At 40.9% G+C, this 25576-nt stretch overlaps 1 protein-coding gene across 2 annotated transcripts in view; it reads right to left on the reverse strand.

Moving 5' to 3' along the window:
• Positions 1–25576, reverse strand: part of LOC124802862 (HSPB1-associated protein 1) — a 95377-nt gene that overhangs the window by 61966 nt on the left and 7835 nt on the right. For both annotated transcript variants that reach the window (XM_047263897.1, XM_047263899.1), the window contains exons 2-3: positions 12517–12684; positions 12310–12446 (exon numbers count right to left, since the gene is read on the reverse strand). In XM_047263897.1, the coding sequence (XP_047119853.1) occupies positions 12310–12446; positions 12517–12684 (305 nt within the window). The remainder of the gene's footprint in view (positions 1–12309; positions 12447–12516; positions 12685–25576) is intronic.

The raw sequence follows: 25576 nt of genomic DNA on the forward strand, positions 1-25576 counted from the left end.
GTACACCACAGCATTATCAAAAAACAGCTGTTGGCAAAGCCTATATAAGACAACAAGTGTCTCATGCAGTTGTTAGATCAGTTACTGCTGCACAATTTCAGGTTATCAAGATTTAAGTGAGTTTGAACATGCTGTTATAGTTGATGCATGAGCAATGGGACACAGCATCTCCTTGGTAGTGATGAAGTTGACATTTTCCCATATGAACATTCTCAAGTATACTGTGAATATCAGGAATCTGGTAAAACATCAAATCTCTGGCATCACAGTGACCAGAAAAAGATCCTGCAAGAATGGGACCACCAACAACTGAAGAGAATCATTCAATGTGACAGAAATGCAACCCTTCTGCAAATTGATGCAGATTTCAATGTTGGGCCATCAACAAGTGTCTGCGTGTGAACCATTCAATGAAACATAATTGATATTGGCTTTCAGAGCCAAAGGCCCACTCATGTACCCTTGACGACTGCATGAAACAAAGCTTTACACCTCACCTGTGCCTGTCAACATCGACATTGGACTGTCGATGACTGGAAATATGTTGCCTGGTCAGACGAGTCTTGTTTCAAATTATATTGAGCGGATGGATGTGTATGGGTATGGAGACAACTTCATGAATCCATGGACCCTGCATGTCAGCAGGAGACTGTTCAAGCTTGTGAAGGCTCTGTAATAGTGTGGGGTGTGTGCAATTGGAGTGATGTGGTACCCCTTATACATCTAGAGACGACTGACAGTTGACACATACGTAAGCATCCTGTCTGATCATCTGCATCCATTAATGTCCATTGTACATTCCAATGGACTTGAGCAATTCCAGCAGGGCAATGTGACACCCCACATGCCCAGAATTGCTACAGAATGGCTACAGGTACACTCTTCTGAGTTTAAACACTTCCGCTCGCCACCAAACTTACCAGACATGAACATTATTGAGCAAATCTGGGATGCCTTGTAGTGTGCTGTTCAGAAGAGATCTCCATTCCCTTGCACTCTTATGGATTTATAGACAGCTCTGCAGGATTCATGGTGTCAATTCCCTTCAGCATTACTTCATGTATTAGTCACGTCCATGCCATATCATTTTGCGGCACTGCTGTGTGCTCACAAGGGCCCTACACAATATTAGGCAGGTGTACCAGTTTCTTTGGCTCTTCAGTGTATGTATGTAGAGAACAGTGGCGGTCCTATCACACTTCCCTGGGGCACTCTGGATGATACCCTTGTCCTGATTAACATTTGCCATTGAGGAGAGCATACTGAGTTCTTCTACTTACGAAGTCTTCAAACCACTCACATATCTATGAACTTATTCCATATGCTCGAGCCTTCGTTAACAGCCTGCAAATGGGGCACCATGTCAAATGCTTTCAGGAAATCTAGAAATATGGAATCTAGCCTGTTGCTCTTCATCTATAGTTCGCAGCATTTCATGTTAGAAAAGATGCAAGTTGAGTTTCGCATGAGCAATGATTTCTAAAACCACCCTGATTCATGGACATAGGCTTGTCAATCTCGAGATAGTTTACTATATTCAAACTGAGAATATGTTCTAGGATTCTGCAGCAAACCGAAGTTAGGGATGTTGGTCAGTAATTGGAGGGGAGGGGGGGGGGGGGGGGGGGTGTTGTCCATTATTTTACTCTTCTTACATACTGGATTTACCTACATTTTTTTCCAGCCACTTGGGACTTTGTGCTGGGCGAAAGATTCACATTAAATGCAAGCTAGGTAAGGGGCCAATGCCATAGAGTACTCTTCGTAAAATTGAACTGGGATTCCACCCGGACCTGATAATTTATTTGCTTTCAAATCTTTCAGTTATTTGTCTGCTCCAGGAACACTTAATACTATCATCCATACAGGAGCCTGTCTGATGGTTAAATGGTGGTATGTTTGTGTGATTCTGCCGTGCAAACGATTTCTTGAACATGAAATTTAAAACTTTGGCTTTTGTTTTGCTTTCTTTAACTACCACGCCAGACTGGTCGACAGGTGACTGAAGGGAAGCCTTAGATCTGCTTAGTGATTTTACAAATAACCAGAATTTTCTCGAGTTCTCTGCCAGATCTTTCGCTAAGGTGTGATGCTGGTAGTTGTATGCTTCACACATAGATGCTTTCACAGACTCATGAATCTCTACTAACCTTTGTTTGTTGTCATCTGTGCATTCTCTTTTTAACTGAGAGTGCAATAGTCTCTGTTTCCTCTGCATCTTCCACATTTCGTTATTAAACCATGATAGGTCTTTCACATCTTTTATCCACCTACTAGGCACATAACTCTCCAGACCACAAGGTACAATCTTCTTAAGTTTTGCACATAATTCCTCTGCATCCATCTTACTGAAACTAAGTGATGTCTATTCACCGTGTAAGTGAGATTCTAACAAATGGTTATCTGCTCTATCTAGCAGATACACTCTCCCGGCCTTCTCAACTGATTTATTAACTTTGATAATGATAGTTGCTATAATGACATCATGATGTTAATCCCCGTTTCTATAGTGACATCGTCAATATGATCCAACCAATCTACAGCTGAAAGGTCAAAGATATTTCCATTGCATGTGGGTTGCTGAGCTGGCTGCTCATGCCAGTTTCCAGAAAATGTGTTCAAAAGTGTTTCACATGAATGTCTGTCTGTACCCGCACAATAAATCCGTAGATATCCTAGTCTATACTTGGTAGGTTAAAGTCACCTCCAACTAGTACTGCAGGATCTGTGTATTTCCACACTGTCACAGTGGTGTAGGGTAGCTGGTAAAATCATCCTACAATTAACTTGGTTTCCCCTATACCTGTTATACATGACCAGATAACTTCACTGTCACAATCAACTTCGACCTCAATAGAGAGAATATTTGTGTCAACTGCAATGAACATTCCCCCTGCTATGGCCTCTAATCTGTCTTTCAGATATATGTTCCATGACATGCTAAATATCTTAAGAGTTTTCCACTTCAGGTTTCAGGCAGCTCTCGGTCCCAAAAATAATTTGAGCATCAGAACGTTCTTGGAGGGCAGTAAATTCAGGAACTTTAGTATGAATACTTCAACAGTTTACTGATAAAATTTTGACAGGCAAAGTGTCTTTACTCTGAACAAGAAACACTTGGAGCGGTCAGAGGAGTGCTTTTATCCTTGACTGATAAGCTAGTGGAGGCTATTACAAGGCTAACACGGTAGAATGTTGTGGTAATGAGGTGAAATGTATGTACTGCCCCAGTCTTTATGGCAGGGATTGCATTGTGTCTACAAAGGAACATGAAGCCATGGTCTTTGTATTGTTCTCTTAGAGAGTAGGATAACCAGTGAGCTGTCATAATGCTGAATATGAAGGATTAGGATTAATTATCTTGATTATGGTAGTGTAAGATTATTGTTAAATGTCTAAGGAAGCTAAAGAAATAACTTTAGATGAGAAGTGCTTTAAGAATTTATAATAATCAGGGAATCTACTTGGAGGATAAGTAAACTAAATAAATTTACAGAAATGCTTTAAAACTTGAACACAGTGTGTATGAGAAAGTATGTTTAATGACAGAGACACTGACAATGTACTGGTTTGACTATGATTGTGAGAGTGCAAACATATTACTCTATGAGGGAAGTGTCATTCTGGTGTTACATGTTACGTAAGCAATTATTTTAATTCACCTGAACGATGTTCATTAGTAATGAACATTATGGGGTGACACGCTGAGTCATTTAGACAAGATGTGCGTTAGGGAGAAGTATACCATTTAATGGAATGATTGAAGAGGTAGATTTATGAAGCCCTTATTTTCCTAAGGTCAAGTGGTGGTTAGGTTAATTCTTGTCGGAAACAGGTATACACTCACGCACACACACACACACACACACATATCCATCCACACATACACATGTCTGCGCCCTCCCTCCCTGCCAATAGCGGTTGATAAGCCCGGCTCCTCTTCCCGCTGCTGCCCGCCTTGGCACCATCTGGGGCGTTTCTGCCCCTACGCTCAAGTTTCAGTGGCGAGGGATCTGGTACCGTGCGCCATGGAATTTGAATCCCCACCAGACATCATGGACGTCGAAGACCCATAGAAGTCTCTGTACCATCATGCCATAATCTGTGGCGGTGCGCGCCTCGTGGCCCGCATTTAGAGTGAGGGCGCCACAGTGGAACATGTGGTTGCAGCGGCCAATAGTGGCGTCCCCGATCAAGTACTTAAGCACCTGCCTGTCGCTCAGTCTGCCAGTCTAACCTCGCGTGCGTCTCAGGACAGATCGCCTTCCAATAGACAGCGTATTGACTTTCATGTTGCTTTACGAGTGGACGTGGTTGTCTTGTTTAGTTCGTGACTCTGTTGTCTGTTCTCGTTTTGTGTCGTAAGGTCTTTCGTTGGTCGTGTCTGTCCTCTCTCGTGGTGTTGTTGGTTCGCGGGCCACTCCGCGGGTCCTACCGTGTTTCCGTCAATACAACCCCGTGACTGCCCCGGTCGCCGTTACAACATAGTGAATGTAGGGGGGAAACTGCAAGGTCTTGTAGATCTTCTTGGCCTCACCATACGGGATACGTTTTGATGTCTTAATCTCCTGTATTGTCCTTTCTTCACGAAAAACACTGCAATTCCTACTTCAGATAGGCTAACCCTCAGGGTAATTTACACACTTTGGAGGTGAGTAGCAACCACCTCCAACAGCGGCGGTCTTGCAACATCTGCCACAAGTGGCTACAAGTGGCTCACCCTTACATCCTAAGGCAGTGTGTACAAAGCACTGGCACTGAAAACAGTGCACTGGATTGGGGATGTATGGCCATTTGCTCAGACAGAGGAAACCTGCCTTGATATGCTCTGGGAGTTTCAGGCTATTGAAGGTAAAAACGAAGGAGTCAGATTTTATGAGATCCCAATCCACATTTTTCAACATCTTTTGCACATCCTTTATTCATTTCTGAGTCCACTAATCCTTCAATTACTTCTTGGGAATGCTGACCAGATCTCTACAGGTCACAACACTTCTGCTATAGTTCATTGTGTTGGGGCACTTTCCCCTAGGTGCTTAGCTTTCCAGAGGTTGTTGGGAACTAGCAGTTTAAACCACAATGTTCTGTTACACGATCACACAACTGATTTCAGAGTACCTGTGATGCCCTCTGAACCTTTCTGAATCTAGAAAGGTGAAACCTTCTCAAGGCTGTCCTCTTTTCACTTCACAATCAAAAACACATCCTGACCAGCAACATGAGTTATGTTACTCTGTATAATCCCTGAGTCAGGAGGACTGGCTATTCGTGCCCTCTTGTTAGACTGGGTCTTAGTACCTACCAGTGGCTTATCCTTTCCACTGTGGGGAGGAGGATATAATTTCAACAGTTCCATTTTGGTCTCATGAGCAGTTAGGGAAATAAAGGTCCACTCAGACAGAGCCCACCATGCCTGAGTACGCCTTATACAACTGAGGTGTGTTGGGTTCCCCCGAGGTTGCCCGCTAACAACTGTGCCCCTTTAACAGCCGTGCATATCATCAGTGTGCAGCACACCTTACGACTGAGGGTTTTTTTATAGACGTTTTCACCATCCTCATGGTCCGGGTAGTCAAGCCAAGATCCCTGTTCCCTGTGACACACAATGTTCCACTGTTGCACAGCCTGGTGGTTGCTGAAGTATGCCCAGAGCTTATGGCGACAGGGGACTGGTGGTGCCTACCAGTCCACAGCTCAGGAACCCTGGGGTCACTAAGCCCATACCCAGCAAACGAATGCTGAGCCCCTGAGTGTTAGTACTAAATGAAAGTGTTATTATTAGAAGAATATTTTCATACTGGGCAAGGCACATTTTGTTATGTGAACTTACAGCCCTGGGATTGCATCCATATCGATTTTGCAGGCCTGTTTTTGGGGTTCATGTGGTTACTCATCGTTGATGCCTACCCCAAATACCCATATGTTGTCCGAATGGCATCCACTACCACACCATGGAGACTACACTCACGGCCCTGGTCCAGGTTCTTGCCATCGAGGGTCTGCCACACACATTGGTCTCCGATAAAGGTCCCCAATTCACCGCGTCCTCCTTCCATAACTTAGTTATGTACAAGGAAGCATACATTATTTTAAGCTACAGGCCATTAACAATGGTTAGTGTTGCTAATAAAATTATTTATTTACATGAGCAAATAAAGCATCAGTCCTTTATTGTTTAATGTTACATGAAATGTTTGAAGCTCAAAGGATTTATAATTACTAATGTGAAAAAAATTGTTGAGGTTCAGTTGTTTGTCAGTTACGGCTGTAACTTCACTGCAGTTTTATCACTGGCTTGGCACTAGCATACCTAAGCATCAGTTAACTAACTACTCACACATGTTTTAATTTTACTGCCCGATGTATAACTGATTGTACGGGAGACAAATATTAAATGCATAAATATTGTGTCCAGTCATTAAAGAAAAGCCACGAGACAAATCAAGTTGCTTCAAGCAGTTGAAAAAGCAGGCTTACAAATTTTCTTTGAGAAAACCAAATTTATAAAAACATTAAGGTAGCCCCAAACATAACAAAAACTAAATGTGAAAAAAAACCAGAGAACTAAAAAGTTCAAGTATCTAGGAGAAGTAACTGAACAACCTCACCAAGGATGTATATAACCAATATTCATCAATGGTGAATGTACACACTACTCTACAGTAATTCTTCTAGAAGCACTTCATCCAGCAGAATGTTTAACACTAAACAAAAAAGTGATGATGGAAGCACTGGAAATAACGGAATATAAAATACTATGGAAAATTCTGGGACTAGTTAAAGATAAAGAGCAAACACAATATGGAAGAGGAATAATAGTAAACCTATACATACATTGAAAAACTGCAGACATGATTAGGAAAAGAAGAATAAATTTCCAAAGGATGAATCCCAACAGGGTGAGAAACTGACTGTTCATTTACTTCAGTAAATTAAAAATGGATAACACATGGTGGAAGGAAGTTGTAAGGGACATGGACAAACTCCAAATGACACCACAAGATATTGAGGAACATCTGACACTCAGAAAAAAATTACAGGGCTTCATAGGTTTCCATGAAAAACCCAAGAAGACTGGAGCCACTAAGATGGAAGAAACATCAAGAAATTATGAAGGGAATGTGGAGGAAAAGAATGGAGGAACAGTTGAAATAATTGTATTCCATAGTGGATTATATATAAAAGAAGAAAAAGAAGAAGTAAAGGAAAGGCCATGTTGGCACAAAATATAATTTTGTAAAGAATAACTACCTATCATGAATAAACAGGTGTCATACATAACAGAAACTGAGAGTACTAACTTTGCCTGTGTGCATAAGTAGAACACCCTTTAAGTCCACTTCCTTGCTTGAAGACAGGCAACCATGAATGCTGTATGTGTAGCATACACTAATTAGTGATATGATATGAATTGTAGAATGTTAAAAAAATCTACTCATGAGGCGGAATCAGGAGAAAACACATGTAAAGATAAAAGAAATGTGCAAGTTTTCAGAGCCAGTGGCTTCTTCTGGCAGAAGGGTTGAAGGGGAAGGAACAGGGGTGAAGCAAAAGGACTGGCAAGGCTTAGGGCATGAGGACAGTTTGTAAAAGTTACACAGAACCCTGGATCACGTGAGATTTAACAGAAGGCATCAGAAGCAAAGAATGATAGTCAGAGAAATCAAAACCTGAGAGCCTAAAGGTGGAAGACAGGGCCACAACCAAGCCAGAGATTAGTGACAAAAGATCAAGCAAAAGTTAAGAAGATCAGAAAGCTAAGTGCATCATATGTGGTATAGGTGGGAGGAATAGAAAGGTCAGAAAATAATAGATAGAAGAAAATTAATGTAAGTTAAGACCAGATGGGTGGTGAGAACAAACGACATGTTGTAGCACAAGTTCCCATCTGCATAGTTCTGAGAACCTGGTGACTAGCGGAAGAATCCAGATGGCAAGTGAGGTGAAACAGGTACCGAGGTCATCACTGTCATGTTGCAAAGCATCCTCTGCAACAGGATATTGTGTGTTGCCAGTGTACACTCTCTGTCTATGCTCATTCATCCTAACTGATAATGTGGAAGGCCAATAACAGCTGGTACACAACACGTGTTGTTTCACAGATGACTCCCCCTTTCACTGTGTATACTTTGCCAGTTACAGTGATGGCTCAGGTGGTAGTAGAAGAGTTAATAGGGCAAATCTCACAGTGGGGATGGTCACAGGATAGGAGCCATAGGGTATGGAAATGAGAGCAGAGGGAGCATAGGTCTGAACAGGATATTGCACAGATCTTGGGGAAGGTAACAAAAAGCTATTCTAGGTGTCATGGGCAAACTGTCAGACAGAATGAACATCACCTCAGGGCATGATTTTAGAAAGTCATAGTTTTGACAAAGTAGCTGATTAATAGATTCAAGACCAAGTATGACTACCACCAAGCTAACAATTAGGATCAATGGGCATAGACAGAGAGGGGGATAGTGGAAAAACACATAACCTGTTGGAGAGCACACTCTACAACACAACAGTCATGGCCTCGATGCCTGTCTTACTACATATACTGCCTGTATTGTCCCTCCTAACACCAGTTTCTCAGAACACCGCAGGTGGGAACTTGCATTACAGTAGGTGTTTGGTTCTTATCACCCTACTAGCATAAAGTCATGTAGTCTCCAAAAATATATTCATTAACTATTTCTTTCCTCCACTTCCTTTTGTTTTTCTATACCTTTTATTTCTCAGTGAGCATCTTTCCTCACCCCCCTTAACTGTATACAATGTATAATGCAATTGGCCTAGTGCTGTTGTACATAGTTTTTTTTTTCACTAATCTCTCTCTCGCTTATTACCTTACCTTCCATCTTCAAGTTTTCAGGTTTTCTAATCTCATCTGGAGCAAACACCAGCAATCACCTTTCCTTCTCATCCCATCCAATAAGTCATCGCTGATATGGTATTTTGGGTGACTTCTCCATAATTCTCTCTATTTACTAAATCTCACTAGACCTCTTCCTTCATCTCTCTTACTTTTCCTTCAAACCTTCTGTTATAAAAGGAATGAGCCACTGACTCTGAAAGTTTGTGCATTTTCATATCTTTTATGAGCCTTTTCTCTTGCTGCTACTTGGTGACTAGATTTTTTATCTCTCCATATTAAGATTTTTGATCTCTTCATATTATATTAAGTATCACTGTTTGCTACAGTACTAGCGGAACTACAGTATGTGACATGAGAGCAAGGTAAAAATTCACTAACAGACAAAGAATACTCTTCCATCTCGACTGAAGAAAATTAAATGCCTGCTAATAACATATTCATTCTGATTTGGATTGTATAACGGGTGTTCAAAACGAAATGAGCCAGAGGCATAATCACAGAAACCAGTACCTGTATGTTAGAAGTATTGACCCTGGCTGTTGAGACACTTTTCCCACTGTGACACAAGTCAGTGAATGGCTGTCTCATAAAATACATGGGGCTGTGATGTTAACCAGTTCCGCAGGTACAGCCTGACATCATCATCTACAAGAGGGCAGGAAAGGTTATGCTGATGTTCTTTATTGGCCAAGATGGCCCCCTTCTGATTTACTTCCTGTGGCACAGAACAACAGTGAATGCCCAGCATTACTCACAAACCTTGACCACCCTTCACCAAGCTATCAAATCAAAATGACCAGGCAATCTCACCCGTGGGGTCATGCTGCTCCACGACAATGCAAAGTCTCATACGGCCAACACAGTCACAGCACTCTTGCAGAAATTCAAATGGGAGGTTCTCGGCCACCCTCCGTACAGTCCAGACTTCTCTCCGTGTGATTATGCCATTTTTGGTCCCCTTATAAAGGCTTTGAGGGGCAAACAATTCACCTAGGATGACGACGTCCAGCTGTATGTGCTGAACTGGTTAACATCACAGCCCTGGGAATTTTATGAGACAGCCATTCACTGCCTTGTGTTACAGTGGGACAAATGTTTCAACAGCCAGGGTCAATACTTCTAACATACAGGTACTGGTTTCTGTAATTATGCCTCTGGCTCGTTTATTTTTGAATGCCCCTTATATAACAAAAGGATCTATGTGCCAGGCCAAGGCTTGTGTTCAAATACAGATCAGTACTGACATTTTTTAAACTGCGTTTACGTGAATGATTAATTTACAACTACAATAGTGGTGGAGAATGTTTTTGGAATATTATCAGCACGTTTCCAAAATAAATTATGCTGCCGTGCACAAAATTGTCTAGGCATGCCATTTCAAGCATAATTGATAAAGATCTCCAATATGGATATTACAAATAATTGTTACACTACACAGATAGTGAAACTGGAAATTCCATGAAGGAGAGTAACTTAAGATGTGCACAGCTGCTCCATCCACAGACAGACCAATGGGCCCCAACTGTCCGCAGTATAATTCATCAGCCAAAGGCATCATATGGATGCAGTGTGGAGGTTAGGGATCAGGTGCCTCTACTACTCTGTCAAGCGGCTCCTAGACTTGCATCATGGAGCTGAGGGCACCCTGTTCTTGTTCTTGCATGAAGGTAAAATTCCTGGTAGTACCGGAAATCAAACCTGGACCTGGGGAGCCCCGCTGGCAGGCACAATTGCAGTTGTTGGTGTCTGCCGGTGTCCTGCGCTGTATCACACTTGCAACTTCAATCTTATCGCTTTTATACCTTCGTGCCTTTACTGCCACGATACTTCTACACCTTTTGCAAATTTATAGCCTCACCTGTGCATCACTATAGCATCTTTACATTTATCAGCTTTGTACTGAACTCACAATCGTGCAGTGGGGAATAGACCTGGAGTCTGAGAACCCAATGACAATAATGGATATACCTTAGTTCAGTGGGCACATCAGAGGTAGCCACATCAAGCAACAACTATTAGATCGGTTCAGTGCACTTTATCATTTTTCCATATGTGGTCCCAGAGCTAAGTGTTTCAAAGCAGAATCTCAAGAGTGTTTTGTAAAAGAGTAATTCAGTATACTTCTTTCTCTAAATGAATGATTCAGCTCCCACTCCCAAATCTCTCAGTATTCCCTGAGCCTCTCAGAATTCTCAGACGTTCCTGACTTTTTTAGTAAGCTACTTTTCTCTGAGAGTTCTTTAGTATTCAGGTTTTTCAACTCACAACAGTAATGCCCACTTTACTCTTTGCCGTCAAGCTCACATTCAGTACTGCTCAGTTCTGTCTCGAGTTTGTTTCTCCAGCAGTGTTAGATGTACATTAGCAGTGGTACACAGCAATACACACAGATTTAATGATAAAGAGTTACGAAAGCTGAAGATGCAGAAGTACTGTGATGTGGCTGCCACAACACCAGGAACAGTTCAGTGTAGTGTCACTGCACTGCTCTTCCATTGCATTCATTATATTCATGCCTGAGGTGCATACTGGTCAGCTCTTCATTAGTAAACCTATCCATATTGCTGTGGAGCACTGCTAACATACTACTAACACTGACAGAAAAAACAAACTTGAATCAGAACTGGGCAATAACAAATACAAACTTCATCATTAGGAGGAAATTTGGCATTACGGTTGTCGACAGCAAATATCATAGATGAACGGAAAAAATTCATTTTCATACAAGATGAACACCACATACCACTGACAACTGCAATGTTGTGCAGATGTTATCAATGTAATACAGACACAAAGATAAATGGGTGTAAGAAATCAAACATAATGTAATTACTCTGTAATGATCCATTGGAGGCCAAGGGCCTCTTACACCAAAATACTCAGGAAATACACAGTATCCTAGGATGAATGGTCAATATTCAGCGATATGAAAGAAACAATCATCCAAAGGGGAAACAAAGGGTTCTATAATGCGTACCTTAAGAGCTATGAGCATGTCTTCACCATTGGTACTGTAAAACACATCTCTTCTATTGAAGAAGAGCTCATAGTTTTGGTTCATACTACCTCCTGAGAAAATATGGAAAGAAAGGAGCTTGCAGTAGAAGACAGTTGTTTCACAGTATCAAATATGAAGAAGTACTCATAACTCTTGAACTATGCATTTTACAGCTCATGTTTACTAGACTTTTTCTTTGAATGATCGTTCCTGGATATTGAACATTCCTCTTGGGACTCGCTATATATTGGAACAACCTCCAAAATTTTGTCGGTAGAGTTTATTTTCATCCTCCTTAGACATAAAACAAACACAATTAAAGGGTAAAATCTGTAACTTGCTAAGCTGGATTAAATAAGACAGATGGTTGCAGTGTGAAAATGGCCAGACAGAAAAATACAGACTTTCATGGTAAAGTGAAGATGATACTCTACTATCATATATAACACACCTGCCTAGCACCTGTGCCACGAGATTGCAACCGTACACATCTATGTGGCACGGGGTATGTGCACCTTTGCTGCCAAGCCACAGTGTAGACTCTGCACCACCATATTCCGGGAATCCTAGGGTTCCCCAGTCCACCGTCTGTGAATTAATATGTTGCTTTTCTTCATGTGGATAACTAGATAAGTATTGTTCTCTTAATAACCCTAACCTGTAATATTTCTGGATATTCTTGAAACCATTCGTGCATGTACTTGTAGTCAAAGTACCACCATTTCTTACATTGTTTTGGAGCCTCCGTATCATTAAAGTTGGACATTTTGATAAATTCACGAAGAGTCAGTTTCTCCTGTTGACATTCATGCTCCCATTGCGGTAGCTGAAACAGATTTGCAAATCATGAATGACAGTAAAAACAAACAATTCTAGTAAAAGTGCGAAAAATTTGTTGTGACTAAATTATCGACATAATGTACAATAAGTAAAGGGCAAAATGGCATGCAGGCTGGCTCAGTATTAAAAAGGGAAAATTATAATGAAGGGCAAATGATTGATTGCAGTGAAGGGAAACATGGACAGACAAGAGATAGCAAATATAACACCAAGGGATGAGGTGGTTAGGTTTCCAGACATAAATTTGTGTATAAAAATGAAAATAAATGGTAATATTCAGGAAACACTGTAAATTTGTAAAATATTTGAAAAAAGCTGATTAACTGGTAAACCTTTGTATGTATATCTGTTTGGCATTGCTACCATCAAGTTCTTTAGTGTCTTATCTGGGCAAGTATGGAAACCAGGTTTGGCCTCACTAACATCCTTTACGTAAGACACGAATATCTCTGAGTTTTGTGTCAGATGTTTTGATAATATTCTCCTCGATCAGTAGTGGAAGGCTTCTTGTATTACACTCTTCACATGCAAACATGTTTCATTCAACATATCTCTATCTACAGCCCTATGATTTTTCACCTATTCTGCATTAACTGCTGTTTCTTTAGAAGTATTCTTACAGAAACTGTTTACAAGGTAGATCCATTCCATCATGATCTGTTCTACTAGATACACACGTATCAAGTACTTAGTAAGTTATACTTTGAAATTTGGACCCCAGTTCCTCTACATGCCCCTGCCCTGAGCCAAAAGTTTCAAGTTCCTCCCTGAGATAGACACTACTGCCTGTTTATCAAATTGGTCAAAAATTTAAATATTTTATTTTATTTTACTTGTTTCAGTGGCTCTCTGTATTTTAGTAATTGTTTTGAAAGAAATTAGTTTTGTGCACTAGCTGATTGTTACATCAATTTTATTTTTATTTAGTGTACTGAGACTTTTTGCCAGTGTGGTCATTATCAAGCAAATGTTTAACATGTTAAACACGTATGTTTTGGATTAAAGTATAATTTCTTGGGCAGTGTGAGTATTCTATGTGTGTCATTAGGTGGCCATCTTTACAACTAAAATATTGGTAATCATTTTTGTTAGAAATTCAACATGTTCACCAATATGAGATCTGAACATAACCAGCCACAAAGAAGTTAGGTCTATTTATTCCCAATAGTTAGCAGCACTAGAAATATCTAACCCACTAGAGTGAATTTTAAGTTACAATATGATAACATAAATATAATAAGGCAAAACAGTTTATATGGAAGACAGTTCTTTCTATCAGTACATATGGAATGACTTGTTACCAGCAAGCAGTGTATTCAAATATGCAACAGACAAGATAATAAGACTAATCCTTACTAAACTGAGGATTAGCACCTTCTTCAGCCAAGCCCTACAATTATTTCCTAACAGTAATCCAATCTACCACTATTAGTTATTCTGTAGTTTGAAAATTGTGTCAAAGTTTTATGTTTTTAATAACTAAGAATCAAATGTATGCATAATTAGTGAATCGCTGTTAGCTAACACAGTGCCTAAGTTATGTAACAAATAATTTAACAGGTGCTAACTACGTATAGAAGTAATCGTTATTACTTTTCCACACTAATTTTGAGTGGTGAAGAATCTCCGAAAGGAGTTTAGTACGAGCACAGTCAGTACTATCTATAATGTATAAGATGAAGAGAATATCTACATTTATGTTGTCGGAGGAAGGCAATGGCAAACCACCTCCACTAGGACCTTGCCTAGTAAGGCGGCGCGGTTCTCCCGCGTCGCTCCCCTACGCTCTGTAAAGAAGTATGGGACTCATCATCATCATCATCATCATGATTAACATGCAGTTAACCAATTCTATAATGTATAGCAGTACTATCTGGTCTATACTTTGCTGCTTCACTTCTCTTATGTCTCTTTCAGCTGTAGCAAACTCAGTATCATTATCAGCATAGTTTGATATTATGTGACACAAAAGTAAGCAAGTCACTTACATTAAACATCAAGAGTAAAGAACCAAACAAGAAACTTTATGGCACACTCTAAGCCATGTTCAGAACTGCCCATACTTTCAAGCAGTATTGTGTGTTTTCTACCACTCAAGTACAAGGCAGACAGACAAGAGTTCTGAGTTTTTAAAACCATGCTAGCACAGGTATTTTTAACAGAATTACATGCCTGACACAGTCAAATGCCTTGCTGAGATCAACAGGCATGCATTAACTGACAATTTCAGTTTTAATCAGGATAACAGAAATTTAGCAATATTTTCATCTGCTTTTACAGTTAAAAACCACATATAAAACCACATTGAAAGCCACTTAGAATGCTATTTGCAGAAAGATGTCAGCAGATTTGGAGCTGCACACAGCAATCTATTATTTGAATGGGTACACAAGAGTTTGGATGGTGATTATTAGCATACGAATTCAGTTTTTTTTTATATATATTAGTTGTTAATAATTGACAAATTGCTCACAATTTGAAAACAACAGTAACAGCCATAAAAATAATATTAGAGGGAGAAATGACTTACACAATCCTTCACACAGCCTTATTGTAGCACAGAAAGGAGTGAGGAATTCAGCAATAAAAATAAGGTACTAGTAAACAATGCAATACCAAGCTGACAGACTGGTGGCATTATTAACATTATGGAGACTGAAGCCCCAAGAAACAGAAATGAGTGATCTGCTTCTGCACTTCTATGGATTGAGTGATCAGTGGCTCAAAAAAAGGTAGTAGTAGCTCTTCAGTCCCAAAACACCTCTCCAGTGAGGTCACTGAGTGGAGTGAAGATTCTAGGACAGGATGCAGCAACAAAGTCCCACACAACTTGCTGAATTAGTCACTACGGGATAGGTCATTACAATAAGAACTGTCTCCTAAGGTGCAGAAAAATAAACCATTTGTGTGTGTGTTTACATAACTTAATGTAGTGCACAATATTTGTCAGTCACAAAAGAAACAAATAGAAACAGACAAAAGGTCACATCTTTAGGACTCTGCACTAATACAGAAAAAACCCTTCATCTTTTATTTCTGCTCTCTATTCAAAAAGACAGCTTGACAGGAGAGCTCAGAGAGAGTAAGTTGCAAGGAACTGCCTAAGGGGATGTTGTGAGCCAACACTCTGCAGCCTTACCACTCCTGACTCACAGGTACGTCACGGCTTGCCAGCCGCTCGCCTACCACGCAGCTGGGGTGCGCCGGCGAGCCGGCTCGCACCAGTCACTCTTGACTCGCCTACTGCTCCTGATTCTGCACAGAGCAGATTGAAAGTTGACTCACAAGTCAGCTCCTCACTCTTTGTGCCCTCAGCAGATTTTCGATTCAGCTTGCAGCACTACTGGCTCTAACACTGATTCAGCTCACAGTTCAACCCGATTCCTTCTTGACACTCTGTTATCCATATTCATTTCACTCGCTGTGCATGTTGTTCATTGTACATGTAATGGTATACACTAGTAATTTTACACATGTATTAGTGCATGTACAGATTAAAAAACTGGAACCGCCCGAGGACTGAACAGTAGAATAGGTGACCATGTTAGGTTGTCGATATCAGGATAGACCTCACCCCATGTGCATGGGTGAGCTTCAGCTCAATGGGTTGGGTGGGTGGGGGGTGGGTGGGGGGAGGGGGAGAGGGTGGCCTGCTCGGCATCTGAAGGCACAAATTCATTCGTTATTCAAAAATACACTCCTGGAAATTGAAATAAGAACACCGTGAATTCATTGCCCCAGGAAGGGGAAACTTTATTGACACATTCCTGGGGTCAGATACATCACATGATCACACTGACAGAACCACAGGCACATAGACACAGGCAACAGAGCATGCACAATGTCGGCACTAGTACAGTGTATATCCACCTTTCGCAGCAATGCAGGCTGCTATTCTCCCATGGAGACGATCGTAGAGATGCTGGATGTAGTCCTGTGGAACGGCTTGCCATGCCATTTCCACCTGGCGCCTCAGTTGGACCAGCGTTCGTGCTAAACGTGCAGACCGCGTGAGACGACGCTTCATCCAGTCCCAAACATGTTCAATGGGGGACAGATCCGGAGATCTTGCTGGCCAGGGTAGACTTACACCTTCTACAGCACGTTGGGTGGCACGGGATACATGCGGACGTGCATTGTCCTGTTGGAACAGCAAGTTCCCTTGCCGGTCTAGAAATGGTAGAACGATGGGTTCGATGACGGTTTGGATGTACCGTGCACTATTCAGTGTCCCCTCGACGATCACCAGTGGTGTACGGCCAGTGTAGGAGATCGCTCCCCACACCATGATGCCGGGTGTTGGCCCTGTGTGCCTCGGTCGTATGCAGTCCTGATTGTGGCGCTCACCTGCACAGCGCCAAACACGCATAAGACCATCATTGTCACCAAGGCAGAAGCGACTCTCATCGCTGAAGACGACACGTCTCCATTCGTCCCTCCATTCACGCCTGTCGCGACACCACTGGAGGCGGGCTGCACGATGTTGGGGCGTGAGCGGAAGACGGCCTAACGGTGTGCGGGACCGTAGCCCAGCTTCATGGAGACGGTTGCGAATGGTCCTCGCCGATACCCCAGGAGCAACAGTGTCCCTAATATGCCGGGAAGTGGCGGTGCGGTCCCCTACGGCACTGCGTAGGATCCTACGGTCTTGGCGTGCATCCGTGCGTTGCTGCGGTCCGGTCCCAGGTCGACGGGCACGTGCACCTTCCGCCGACCACTGGCGACAACATCGATGTACTGTGGAGACCTCACGCCCCACGTGTTGATCAATTCGGAGGTACGTCCACCCGGCCTCCCACATGCCCACTATACGCCCTCGCTCAAAGTCCGTCAACTGCACATACTGTTCACGTCCACGCTGTCGCGGCATGCTACCAGTGTTAAAGACTGCGATGGAGCTCCGTATGCCACGGCAAACTGGCTGACACTGACGGCGGCGGTGCACAAATTCTGCGCAGCTAGCGCCATTCGACGGCCAACACCGCGGTTCCTGGTGTGTCCGCTGTGCCGTGTGTGTGATCATTGCTTGTACAGCCCTCTCGCAGTGTCCGGAGCAAGTATGGTGGGTCTGACACAACGGTGTCAATGTGTTCTTTTTTCCATTTCCAAGAGTTTACAATGTTGTCTTCATTCACAGCTGCCAGCAGCAGTGGTAGGCAGAAGGGCACTAGCCATGCCAGAATGTGCTGACTCCTGTACATGCCACACTGTGAAGGTGAGTATTCAGTGCCCTGTGAAGTCATGACAAGTTAGCCATAGGTCAGTTGGTGTTATCCGCAGTGTGTCAGGTGCTAGCAGGTCGGGGCAGTGGTTTACCGGAGCACTCTCATTGATATCATCCACAACCCCCAGTAAGCACCCACTGGCTCTGCACAGAATGTGTGACATGCTGGGTCACACTGTGGCCTTCGACAGGAGAAAAGCCCGCAACATCAGAGTACGTCTACATGGACAGAAAGCAGGTGATGGCAATGGCATGAGTCTTCACAATGAGTCAGGAATGGTTCTCTGAGACCAACAAAATCTTATCAGGTCAAATGTCGAAGCCAAGCTGATAGTCTTCTTTAACTTTGAAGGATTAGTTCACCATGAATTTGTGCCACAGGAACAAACTATTAACCAGTGGTACTATTGGGACATGTTGCAATGTCTGCAAAAAAATGTGAGAAGGAAACGTCCTGAAATGAGGTGAAACAATTCGTGTCTCTTGCATCGCAATAATGCATCTGCACATTCATCCCTGTTTGTTCATGACTACTGGAGAAAATACGAAATCACTGTGCTGCCTCATCCTTTGTACTCTCCAGATCTGGGGCCTGCGAACTTTTTTTTTTATTTCCAAAGTTGAAAACCACATCAAAAGGATGAAGATTTGCAATGACTGACGAGATAAAAGAAAATTCGCCGACGGCACTTCATGCGATCTAGCAAGAAGCTTACCAAGACTGCTTCGGGAAGTGGGAACAGTGTTGGGTGCATTGTATCAGTTGTGGAGGAGAGTACTTCGAAGGAGACCATGAACAATAAGTAAAAGCTAAGCAAAGAAAAATTTTGCAAACAAAGTTCCGGAAGTTTCTGAACAGACCTCGTACACAGCATCTTTGACCGCAAGGATCTGCAGTTTATCAAAAAATTTCTTCAGTATTACACTTCAATAATTTGATGTGGTTTACATTCTGGTTACACGATATCCGAGTATGACTAAAGAGACTAATTAAAATTCAATCAATCTATATTCATTTCTACAGACCAGGTGCATAATGTCACATTTGGTGACATTAAAACTGAAGAGGACTCAACCAAGTTGGTTGGGGGTGGTTGTGGAAACTAACCTGCAACCGGTGATGGCTTTGGGAAGCTATGAGGAGTGCTGGATGCTGGGCCAGTGATAAATGGTATCATTTACGAAGCAGATGACAATGAGATAAACTGACCTGGTGGTGGCAGCCAGGCACACTTTCTCTTTGGAGTGGTGATCTACACCACATTCCAGCCAATATTCTACAATTAACTTACCCAGTGAGTTCAATTCATGCTGGCAGTGAAAGAAATATTCACTGCTGTGAAAAACTATACACAGATGTGTTGTCAGTGTGATTAAAAAGCTATTGTCAGAATTTCATATTATATTATAAATAATCTACACTATAATTATCTCTCACATCTGAAGAAAGTTTTGTTGAGGAGGAAACAACTTTGTGGATCTGAACAGCAATGCAAAAAATAGACAAGTCAAACTCAACCTAAGGATACACGTTAATAGTCTACATACGCAGATTGAGAAAACAAAAATAAACTGATTCAACATGTTAATAGTGTAAGTACCAAAGCTGCAAATATACATTCACAATCAGATACACATATTCACAAATCAAGGGAAGAAAAGGCTCTTACGAAACAGGATACAGTAATGTTAAGTGAACAGATAAGGAATTTAAAATTACAAATGAGAGCAAAAATGGACAAATACAAAGTTAGATTATTGATCAAAATGATTTAGTTCATAAAGAGTTTTTAGAGTCTATCACAGAAGTACACTGTGTGATCAAAAGTATCCGGCCACCTGGCTGAAAATGACTTACAAGTTCATGGCACCCTCCATCAGTAATACTGGAATTCAATATGCTGTTGGCCCAACCTCAGCCTTGGTGACAGCTTCCACTCTCAAAGGCAAACGTTCAATCAGGTGCTGGAAGGTTTCTTGCGTAATGGCAGCCCATTCTTCACTGAGTGCTGCACTGAGGAGAGGTATCGATGTCTGTCAGTGAGGGCTGGCATGAAGTCAGCATTCCAAAACACCCCAAAGGTGTTTTATAGGATTCAGGTCAGGACTCTGTGCAGGGCAGTCTGTTACAGGGATGTTATTATTGTGTAACCACTCCACCACAGGTCGTGCATTATGAAGAGGTGCTCAATCATGTTGAAAGATACAATTGCCATTCCCGAACTGCTCTTCAACAGTGGAAAGCAAGAAGGGGCTTAAAACATCAATGTAGGCTTGTGCTGTGATAGTGCCACGCAAAACAGGGGTGCAAGCAAAAACACGACCACATCAACACCTCCGAATTTTACTGTTGGCATTACACATGCTGGCAGATGATGATCACCACACATTCACCATACCAACACCCTCCCATCAGATCGCCACATTGTGTACTGTGATTCCTCACTCCATACAACATTATTCCCCCTGTTCAGTCACACAATGTTTACACTCCTTACACCACGCGAGGCTTCATTTGGCATTTACTGGCATGATGTGTGGCTTATGAGCAGCTGCTAGACCATGAAATCTAAGTTTCCTCACCTCCCACCTAGCTGTCATAGTAATTGCAGTGGATCCAGATTCAGTTTGGAATTTCTGTGTGATGGTCTGGATAGATGTTTGCCTATTACACATTATGGTCCTCTTCAACTGTCGGCGGTCTCTGTCAGTCAACGGACGAGGTCGGCTTGTACGCTTCTGTGCTGTATGTGTCCATTTACATTTCCACCCCACTATCACATGGGAAACAGTGGACCTAGGGATGTTAAAGAGTGTGGAAATCTCGTGTACAGGTGTATGACAGAAGTGACACCCGATCACCTGACCACGTTCGAAGTCTGTGAGTTCTGTGGAGTGCCCAATCAGCTCTCTCATGATGTGTAATGACTACTGAGGTCGCTGATATGGAGTACCTGGCAGTGGGTGGCAGCCACAATGCACCTACTATGAAAAACATATGTTTTTGGGGTGTCCAGATACTTTTGATCACATAGTGTATTGTCAGATGTTGGAGGTTAAGTCGCTAAAACTTTATATGAAATTTGGAGCCATATCTAATTGTATTACTGATGGGCACAAAGAATTAGAAAATTTAAAATCTAAATTACAAGAAAACTGCTAGGCATTAAGATTAGTGTCTTGAAGACCAATGTAAGCAACAAGTGTTCATGCTATGGGAAAAATCATGGGTTAGAAAAAGCTGCTCTGTTTGGATGTACAGAACATGCAGAGCTCCATTTGCAAGAGATATTTAAACAGATATCTGAGTTTTCTTCATAGAAGAGCCCACTTATTACAGATAGAAGTAGGGACAACGTGCAAAGTGGAAACAAAACTGGACTAGTGTTTTCCAAATGGTATGGGGGAGCCACAGGAACATGAAACAAAAATGGTCACACTGTTTCCACCACACCAGTGAGAATCAATCATATCACAACATGAATGGCAGGAAGGGTTTAGCTTAGCAAAAAATAGTCATATGGCAAGTAGTTTCTCAAGTTTTAAGCCTGAAGGGGAGCTACGCCCAATTGAAGAAGCTTTATCTTCTGCAAGGGATTGTGAAAGGAAGATCCAGTTTGTGATAGCGTGTTTCGACACAGAAGCTGCAGAATGGGGCGTCTTTACAAACAGGACTTCAAAAAGTGGGCAGATTTCTCACAGAAATTTATGGATAAATGTTGGTCTGAAGGCAACCTACAGAAGCTGACTCTAGAGTTACTAGATCCTGGGCCTCATACTAAAAGACGGGGAAGATTTGGGAAATATACTGAATGACATTCGATTCAAAGAAAGTTTGCAGACAAACCTGTTAGTGAAGTTACCTTACTAGGGTACATATTAGGAAAATGCCAGAATAAAAGTGATTGGGAGAGAAGTGTCAAAGGCTGTGCTACACTTAGATACCTAAGTAATTAGATATCTTGAATAAAACTAGGGATGATGATATGTTTAGAAACAACAAAAAAGAATATGGTAAGGCAAGTAAAAAAGAATAAAGGAGGAGTAACAGTAAGGCCAGTCAATATTGACAGGTTAAAAGACAGAATCCTGTCTCTTGGGCAGAAAGACATAATGGAAATAATTCGAAAACATGTAAGATCCAAAAGAAACCATTTTTCAAAATGAAGAACTATGGCCCAGACTAACGTGATATGTGTCAATAAGTTTTTGTTTATACCTTACAGGCCTGTATTGACTAGTAGTCTAGTATTTTTTAAGTTTTGTAGTCCCGTTACTAACTACAGAAGATACATCTTTGCGGACTAGTAGCTCAATGAGCTAAATAATTAATAGACAGATCAGTGATGGAAGTAAGGAGATGTAGTGTAATATTACCATCAAAATATTGTCAAGATTAATATATTATGAGATGAGCTGGGGTTAATGATTATCAGCTGTTTATGAAGAACAGGATAGCAGAAGATTGTAATTATTAGACTAATTACGAATAATACTGGGTATAATCTTTTGTTTGAAACTAAGGTAACAGATAAGAAGCAATTGTTTTTACAGATGTTATATTACCAACCAATTATTGCACATTCCTACAGGGAGAGAGAGAATACTTATTAAAAACAGGTATTATAAAGCAATAAACAAGACAACTATAAATGTGTTACATCTACAGGGAAAGTTTATGAAATGAAGCACTTACAATATTGATAGTATTTTTATTGAAAAGAGAATAACATCAAAGTGATTGAGTTTATTTTTCAGGTGATTGAGTTTATGTCATTAACATATATTGCACAACATCAAGCTCAAAATTGGCCATAAATTAAGAAAAATATTCGCTCCCTAGGAAATGCCAGATGTAAATCACCATCTTGTAAAAAGATCAGTAAATAATAGTAGGAGAACTATTAGGTACTGATCTTTTTACAAGATGGTGATTCACATCTGGCATTTCATGGGGGGCTAATGTTTTTCTTAATTTATGGCCGATTTTGAGCCTGATGTCCTGCAATATATGTTAATGACATAAACTCAATCACTTGAAAATGGCATAAAAGGCCGAAACCTGGGTCATAATTAAATAAACAATACAGTGAAATGGAGGTGTATTCATTTAAAAATTATTGTATGACTGTTGCTCACCAACATCACAAAACTGTTTACGTACAAATTTTTTTTGGGAACCATGGGAATCCAGGCTGAAATAGCCACATGGAGGTAGTGTGACCTGTCACTAAGCTGTGCAATAAAGCAAGTTCATGTTTCAGTATTAGTTGAGTACTTCTGTAGAGGGAGCTCTTAGGAGAAGGCACTTCGAACCTGGCGGTAAAAAACACACACACACACACACACACACACACACACACACACACACACACACACACACACAGAGAGAGAGAGAGAGAGAGAGAGAGAGAGAGAGAGAGAGAGAGATAAATGTGCAAATGTGCTTCACATATGTGTATGCTGTGTTGCATGGATATTATAGACTACACACACACACACACACACACACACACAGAGAGAGAGAGAGAGAGAGAGAGAGAGAGAGAGAGAGAGATAAATGTGCAAATGTGCTTCGCATATGTGTATGCTGTGTTGCATGGATATTATAAACTACAAACATTCAGAATGGAAAGTATTACAGGACACTCTGGTATATTCGAAGAGTTAGGCATATGTTTTTGACCCCATGCCTCTCCAGCCACATACTTGTACATAATTATTAACTATCATCAAATGGTGGAATCTGAATATCGTTGGGGTCATCTGCACCAATACTAAGCTTATTTGGGAATGACCTATGCTGAAATTAGGTGATAGTAAGAGAAAAATTTGTCATTATGTCTATTTGCAAGAAATATGAGTTCTGTTCAAAAAATTCCAGAACTTTGTCCACAAAATTTTTCTACACTTACCTTTTACTTATAGTGCATGGTCTTCTTTCAAATATTCTCCCCCACAATTGATATACTATTCTCAACGCCATTTTCACTTCTGGAAGCAGACTTGGTATGCCTCTTCCTGGATTGCATGAAATGCTGTCTGCGAATTTTCTTTTATCTCATCTATCACTGGAAATGATAGACTTAGGAAATAAAAAATCCACATAGACCAGGTCTGAGTATGGAGTTTGCACGCTCCAAAAGCTCTACACAGACTGTGACATGAAGGTCTTTCTGCTCTCGACTCATGAGCTGTGTGACAAACTTGGTGGCAACTTGACACATTCAAATGTTACATTCATCTACACTCTCACACAGTCAGTCTTCGATTGGCATGCACAAATTTGTTGACATTCCTGACATGAGTGTTGTCAGTAGATGTCAAAGGGCACCATGACTGAGGGTCATCTTTAACTTCCGTCTGGCTATTTTTAAACCACATGAACCATTTGTAATATCGAGTACAGGTTAAGCACTCATCACCATAAGCTTCCTGGATCATTTGATGTGTCTCTGTAAAGCTTTTGTTGAGTTTCATGCAAAATTTAAGCAGATTTGTTGATCCTCTTACTCTGCCATCTTGAAATTTGCAAACTGTGCGACCATACATTTTACTCAATACAACACTGAACAATAACTAACAGACATATGACAATGAAACGTCCAGCAGTGACACAATAAACACAGACGTGTGCAGGAATGCCAACTGCATTTTGCTCCAACATGCCATTGGTGCGAAATTATGAATTTTCCATAATTTTTGAACAGAACTTGTATCTACTGGCTTTTTCATAACATGGTATCTCCCTTCCAATGTGAGTACTCATGGAATTGTATTAATTATTTATCCAGATTGTAAATTGAAGATATGAAATAAAAATGGCTCTAAGTGCTATAATAAGGAATGTTGAAGTTTATGTAAAATGAGGTCTTCATGATACATCCAATAAAGTAAAAGTCTCAGACTGCCACCATTGAAAATATAGAACCAAATCCAATCAATGAACGGCATGCAGCAGAATCATTAAAAGTCCAAAACTCAAAACCAGTGATGTTCTGGACTACATCTTTACTGATAGATATGATTTTAAAATTCGTTTGAAATCAGCAAAGTACACAAAATGTTATAATTTTTGGGTGAATTCTTCCTTTACACAAGGAAAAGGCTACAACAATTAGTCATAATTACATTTCTTCATAAAAATCATCTGACTTTTATTGGCTGGAAGGATACAGATGGCATGGATCGTGAAGCAGTCACTGAAATTGAGTGTGTTGCATTCAGCTGTGTGCTATGCCATTCTGCCCTAGGACATTGTTTGGTTGTGGAAAGCCATTCATTCATTGAGGTGGATAACTGATAGCTCAAAGATGTGATAATAGGTTTCTACATATTTTTGGATTATGGGTGTGTGACAGTTTCCTCTGTGTTAAACAGAAGTATGAGTCAAGGACCATTTTCACAATACTTCTAAAAATTTTCAAAATTTTCTTTCTGTTACTTACCAGGTTACAAAAATTTTTGCATTATTCTTCTTACAAATGTGTTCAACAAACAGTAGGTATATGAGCTTGATTTATCAACAAAATAATTGTTCTAACAAAAGCTTTGTCTATTACAACAATTCCAATGCTTGAAAAATTATTACCTCTGAAAGAACATCAGGATATAAAATTTTCTGATTCTATGTACACTTACCAGTAACTTCCTT

The sequence above is a fragment of the Schistocerca piceifrons genome, chromosome 6 (genome assembly GCF_021461385.2).
Source record: "Schistocerca piceifrons isolate TAMUIC-IGC-003096 chromosome 6, iqSchPice1.1, whole genome shotgun sequence".
Classification (NCBI taxonomy): domain Eukaryota; kingdom Metazoa; phylum Arthropoda; class Insecta; order Orthoptera; family Acrididae; genus Schistocerca; species Schistocerca piceifrons.